Below are 6,652 nucleotides of genomic sequence, written 5' to 3' on the forward strand. Positions count from 1 at the left end.
CGTCTCGTGCCCCCTCCTAGCCCCTTCTTGCTGCCCCTGGGTCACTAAAGTGCTCCCATAGCCTTGAGCTCCTGATGGGCACCTCCTGTCCCCCCTTCCCCCTTCCCCCTGCACCCCTGCACTCCTCACTCCCAGGCTCAGGGCATGGGTGCACATCTCTGGCTGGGGGAGTAGCCCCTCAGCAGGCCTTCGGCTGGCTGGGGGCCGAGTGCTGGGAAGGCAGACAGTGGCAAACCCAGTGCTGGGATTTTGGGGTCATTAGCATGGTGCAGACAGCTTATGCTGTGCATCGCTCTGATGCTGGTCCCTGCCCCTGGGCTGTCTGTCACAGGGGCTTGTTTAACCTTCTTTGCCACAATATCTCGTAGTCTTTAATCTGTTTATCCTCGTAACCCCGCTATGAGGTGAAGGATAGTTATTCCAGAGGTAGGGAACCGAAGTGATTCTTTTCAAATGTAGATCAGTGTTTAATGATGCAGAGATAAAGATTTTAAAAACACGCTGGAGACAACAGGCGTACTGCGGCGTGTAACCGAGCTGGGTGTTTCTGCAAATCCCATTAAGTGCCTCTGCCTTTTTCAGCTGCTGCTGGTTTGGGGCAGACCTGGCTCAGGGACCTGCAGAGGTGCCAGGTGGGCTTCAGCCTCCCGGCCCATGAGCCAGGCGTGGGGGGACAGAGCTGGCCCCGCGCCTGCCATTCTGTTTCCCTGGGCGCGCTGGGGCGGTGCGGTGCCACAGCAGCCTCTGCTCAAAGCAGACGCTGAAACCAGAATTGCACAAGTGCGTGAGATCCTCAGCTGCACGTAGGGATGAAGCCCAAGGTCTGTTTGTGCTGCAAGTATGTGTATAAAAGTGTAACGTAGGGAGTACGGGGGGGTACTTGTGCAGCATCCCTCTGGCCGTGCGACGCAGGCGGCACCGAGCCTGCCGCGCTGCTAAATGAAGAGGGAGCAGTAACAGCAGGCTCTCTGCTGTCACTGCCTGAGCAACTGATATCTACACTGCATCTGGTTAAAACCCCCAAGCTGTGATTTCTCCGCAGCGATCCTGGCAGAGGTGTCACCGGCTGCCGCGCAGGCCCTTCCCGGCGGCTGGCCAGTGGGGTTTGGTGCAGGTCTCCCTGCTGCTCCTGGGGAATTGTTGCTGTGCTTGTGGGAATGCGGCGGCTGGGGCTGTGCGGAGGTCAGTGCCTTTGTCTTGCTGCGGGGAGTTTATCTCTGCGGATCTTGCCTGCTTTCCTGGGTCAGGCTTCACCTCCGCTGTTATCAGCAAACGCAGGAACAGCCCGGTCCAGAGCCAGGCTGTGTAGGAACCTCTCGACCCCCTTGCAGGGGGAGGCAGCGCTCACATACCCCTCCCACGCTAACGGGCACCCGCCAGGCCTGAGCCCGAGGGCCGGGGATGGGACATGGACGGGACCGTGGTCACCGTTCCCCCTGCACCACTTCAGCAGCACCGTTCCCGGCGCCGGGCGCAGGCAGCAGGCACGATGGCATGCCGGGAGCAGCCCATGCTTGCAGCATGGCCGTGTGTTTTGCAGAGGCGGCTGAAGGCAGTGGCGAAGGAGGAGGCAGCAGAGCCAGCGGGGCCCTCGCTGCTCTCACCTCCCATTGGGTCCTCCACCCCAAACACAGAGGGGACAGATCCCCAGAGGCAGAAGCCGGCGGCACCGACTCCCCCTTCCTCAACGGGCTACCCCATCCAGCACACCCTCCCCTTCCCAGCAGCTCCGGCCGGACCCTTCCAGCTGTCTCCACAAACCCAAACCATTAGCATTTCCTGTTCAAACATTTCCAATAAATAAATGGAGACATCATGCCACAAGCCCGCAAGTGACCCAGAGGCGGGTCCAAGGCCGGGATGGACACGACCACCCAGCGCCCGACCCCCTGGCTGGGCGCCAGCCCTGCCTTTGTTTGAATTCCCGGGTGAGTAAGCGCTTGGCTGACGCCAGCCAACGCCGTAAGAAATTATTTTTGATATTAAATAAATTGTTTTCAGTAAATCTGCTCCTACACCAAGGTCCAGAAGCTACCCACGGCACTGGACTCCCTGCAAGGGAGCTGGAGTCCTCTTTCCTGGCCTCATTCCAGCCATGCTGGGGCACACACCCTGTCCAGAGGGGTCCAGCTGGGCCCGGCTGCGCTGCAGATGCCTCCATCCCGCTGGCCCCGCGGGTGCAGCTGGGCTCCCGCAGCTGCCGGGCAGCCTGGGCACGCCATGGCAGAGCAGCTCCCTATGGCACATCGGGTGTTTCTGTCCCGAGGCACGAGCCAGGCTCACCCGTGAGGGGACAGAGCTTGGGCAGGGGGATTGCTGCCTCTGGGGCACCCCAGGCCCTGGGGGTGGCAGCTGTCTCCCTGCATCGGACCTCCCAAAACCAGCTTCCTTGGCTGTGCAAAAATCCATGCCCTTACATAGCAGTGCCTGTCCTGCTCCAAGGCTGGGCATGCTCGGGGACCGACGGCCCAGTCTTTTCTCCATTGGTCCTCTGCACCCTTGGGAAACCGTCTTTAATGCACCAGGGTACCAGGCATCAGTGCCTGGGCAGGTCATGGTCTATGGGCCGGTCTCCTGACATCTGCCAGCAGGTGCTGATGCAAAAGGAGAAATTAGGAGAAAGCAGGTCTCTGAAACATGCTTTCCCAGCCCTAGGGGCTCATCCTGTGATGAGCACCGAGACCAGACCATCTCTTGCCCCTTTCAGGTCCAGTGCTCCTCCAGGGTGCCTGGGGGACAGGCAGATGCAGAAGAGGTGAGCATGGCCACGGGGCAGGTCCTGAGTGGTCCATGGACCAGGTTGGGACTCCAGGGACACCAGGACTAATGTGCAAAATGGGTTTAAATAGAGAAATGGTTTGAGCCTGATTGGGTTTGTAGATATGCTCCTTCTTGGGGGTGCACAGGCTTTGTCCTCACTGTGCTGGGTTGCTCTCTGGCTTTCAGCTGGAAGCAAAAAAGACGGATTTGGAGCTAACCAAGGTCTGACATGGTGACAATTAGGAAAAATACCAGGTATATAGCTTCCACTTGTTTTTTTAATTATGTTTTGCTGAAGCAAAAAATTCCTGCAGGAACATGGTGTTTAAAGGCAAAATTTTTTTGTTCAAATTTTCTGAAGCATTTAAAGAGGTTGAAGTGTTCTTTGAAAAAGAAGATATAGATGTTCTGCTCCAGAAGTCTTCATTCAGTGGGGTGTTGCACTCCAGCATGATAAGACTTCAGAAACTGAAATGCAGTGAAGCCACATTTAAATAATATGTTTTATGGAGAAACGATAAAGTCTTTTCTGATTTGGAATTATTTAATTTCTTTAAAGCTTCTGCCTTTCTCAAGAGAAATTCCCATTGCTCCCACCTACAGCAGATGAGCAAGGAGGTGGGATGATGGGTCAGGGGACAGGCACCCGCCACGAGCACAGTGCCTGAGCGAGTGGCTACTGAGCACCCGCGTGTTCACCTGCAGATCAGCAGAGCAGGAACTGATTTTTCTTTTGGTGCCGGTGGGTGAAATCCCTGGTGCTCCCTATCTGTGTGTGCAGCGGGGCTGGGGGGCAGGAGGGCAGGAGGTAAGTGCTGCAGGGCAGGGGGCTCAGCCGTGGGGGCACCCGTGGGGTTGTACATGGGCACTGCCCGTCCCCGGCCATGCTGGGGGCTGAGCCGCTGCTGGTGCCCCAGTGCAGCAGGAAGGCGGTGGCAGGGGCCCCTTCCCAACCCCTGATGGTGCCCCTCGGCAGGACCCACGGCCCTGGCTGCCACCAGCGCTCGGTGCCATCAGCACTCGCAGGCGCTGACAGATGGACCCGGCGAGGGGCTGGCGGGGGCCGGAAACTCCTGATCCCTCTTTATCTGCCCCTCGCCCTGCTCTCTCATCTCCCCGTCACGCTCTCTGTCTTGCCTGGTATCTCACGTTCCTATTCCCGCACCTCCCCAGCTGCTGGGAGGCTGCCCACCCTTCTCAGCACCCTGTGGTCAGGCACCAGCCCTGGGCAACCCATCCCAGCTGCAGTGTGGGGTCCCAGTGCCCCCCATGACCTTCTGGGCTTGCTTGGCTGCAGGGAGCACAAGCCCTGAGCATGGGGAGGCACCTCAGATGCCCTCGTCCCAGGTCTGCACGCTGAGCATCAACCACAGCGGCAGGCAGGTGGCTGGGAGGGGGCTCTGCAGCTGTGGTCCACTGCAGGTTGGGGTGGGAGGAAAGGATCAGGCCCAGCTCAGCAACATCATGTGCACTGAGGAGGTCAAGGAGGCTCACTGCTGTGTTCCTCAAAAGTGCCGACTGCTCCTGGGCCAGGGTCCAGCTGGTACCAGCTCAAAAACAATCACAAGCCTTTCACTTGGCTCTCCTGGCATCCCTGATCCCCCTCACTCTGTTGCAAACCCACTGCCCCAGCTGAGTAGGGTGGCGGCAGGGGGGGGTGTCAGGATCTGCAGTTAATGTAGCTGCCCCTAAACATGCTGCCAGAGATCAGCTAATCTGATAATTACAGCAACAAAAGCCATTTAGACAAACCATGACCTGACCCCGGGAGCTTGGAATGAAAACATTTTACCCTCCTCTGTCTGGATCCTGCACTGAGAAAACATCTGTATTCGGAGGACGGCTGGGAAAACAGCCCCCGCGCAGCCCTCGCTGGGAACAGCCACAGCTCTGCTCCCTGCCCACACGCTGCCTGCGCCCAGCCTCAGCCCACGATGGGCAGCGCCTCGGCGCAGGGCAGCCTAAACCCTTGCTGTGGTGCTGGGATCGAGGGTGCCTCCGTGCTGGGCAGGGCTCTTTGGTGAGGAAGAGGATGGGGCAGAGACCCAAGGGTGTGAGGGTAGACCTCTCCAGGGGGAGCAAGGTGGACAGGGTGAGCGGAGTTCATCTGTAAACTCCCAGAAGGGGCTTTTTCCATGCCCAAGCAGGGTGTGACAGCAGAGGGAGGGCAGCACCCGGTCCCCAGAGGTCCCCACATCCCTGCAGCAGCCTGAGCTCTTCAGGAGCCAGGCTGGCCACTGAGCTGCCTGCCTCTGGCTCCCAGGAGGGGCTGAGCATGGGGGGCCGTGCCTGCGTGCGGCGCGGCAGTGCGTGCCCGGGGGGCTCCTTCGCTCCGGGTAAGGTGTGCAAGCCTTCCCGCTGAGTGGCAGGGCATTGCTGGCTGTCAGTCAGAAGCAGGAGATGAAGGGAGGGATGCCTCAGGGCCGGCTCCCATGTTTCTCCTGCTTTTACATACATTTTGGTGGCACCCTTTGTGTAGGCTGGGGAGATGAAAGCTCAGGGCCAGAGGGATCTTGCTAACGCACAGCCACCCGGCTCGGGGGCCCGGCGGCCTGCTGCTTTGTGCCTGTCTGTCTCGTTCCTGCATCTGTTCCCAGCAGAGCCCCGCTCTGCGCCGCCAAGGGCATGGGACACTGGCTGGGCTGGGGGCAGCCAGGCGCACCGGCAGGTAACTCCTGCTGGGTCAGCGACCCCGGCCTCACAGGCACGGGCATAGGCACAGACTGGACTGGTACCGCTGAGCTCACACTGCCCAGGAGCCCCCGCGGCAGGAGAGCAAGGCAGTGCTGATTTGCAGAAACTGTATTTTTCCTTGTGACTGGCACTGCTGAGCCTGCTCCTGCAGTCCCAGGCAGAGGCTTGGTGCAGCCAGCTTGGCAGGCAGCACCCCTGTGCCTTCCTGACTTCCCTGCTCTGGACTGGGAAGGGGCTTGGCCATGTCCCCAAATATCCCAGTGCTCTTTGGAGAGCAGTAGGGTTAGAAATCAGTAAGTGCGGTGAGAACCTGCCAGTCTGGGGACTCCCCAGCACTTACTTCTGTCTGCTCCAGAAATAGGATGCTATAAGCAGCCTTGGTCGGCTTTTCCCATCGCAGCATCCCACTCGTGCAGTGCTTTACTCCTCATGAGCAGAAAACATGACTCACCCTGCGGTGGGATACCCCCATTTACCTCTGATACCCTTGTTCTCATCAGCTGCTTCCCTGCTCCACACTGCAGCGTCTCTCATTTAGTAGCAACCACAGACCTCAAGAAACCCAAGCACTCTGCATCCTGTTAGAGTTAAGCTTAGGGATAGGTTTAAGGTTAGGGTTAGATTTAAGGTTAGGGTTAGAGTTAAAGTTAGGGTTTGGAGCTGCCCTCACAGCACCTTGACAAGGTCAGGAGTTTGCAGCAGTTCACAGCTATTGCAGAGAGCAGACCTGAAGCCCTTCCTGGGCTTCCACCGCAGCCTTTTCCAAAAGTCAGACAAAAGTTTTGTCTGAGTTGGGCTAAAACCCCCACCAGCGCCAAGGCTTTGGTCTAGTGCTACCGCCTTGCTCCTCTGCCTTTCCCATTACCCTGTTTTCTCCAAAGGCAGGAGCGTTGGCATGCTGCTGTGCCGCCGGGCAGCTCAGCTCTGCCTCTTCCCCACTCTCATGCTGAGCAGAAAGTGCACTGGGCAGTTCTTCCAGGTGCTGCCCGGAGCCGGGGGAGGCAAGGGCTGTGCCCCTGGGCTCCCTCCCAGGCAGCCGGGCTGCGGAGCCACCTTCGGCATGGGAGGGGGGCAAGGAGTCAAACTGGTTTTCAGAGGGATCTTGGCTGGGTTAACAAAGGGAGCATATGACAAGGGCTGTCTGCAAAAGCGTTTGGGGACAGCAGGGCCTTTCCTGTCCCATATCGCCGCGTTTTAT

General features: G+C 58.7%; 1 protein-coding gene across 1 annotated transcript in view; it reads left to right on the forward strand.

The window, feature by feature from the left end:
- The first annotated feature begins 5,035 nt into the window (after positions 1-5,035).
- The window catches only part of GOT1 (glutamic-oxaloacetic transaminase 1), a 7,174-nt gene continuing 5,557 nt past the window's right edge, over positions 5,036-6,652 (forward strand). Inside the window, exon 1 of the mRNA XM_035897425.1 lies at positions 5,036-5,096. Within this exon, the coding sequence (XP_035753318.1) occupies positions 5,036-5,096 (61 nt within the window). The remainder of the gene's footprint in view (positions 5,097-6,652) is intronic.

Source organism: Egretta garzetta, unplaced genomic scaffold, assembly GCF_000687185.1.
Source record: "Egretta garzetta isolate BGI_Z169 unplaced genomic scaffold, ASM68718v1 scaffold56, whole genome shotgun sequence".
Classification (NCBI taxonomy): domain Eukaryota; kingdom Metazoa; phylum Chordata; class Aves; order Pelecaniformes; family Ardeidae; genus Egretta; species Egretta garzetta.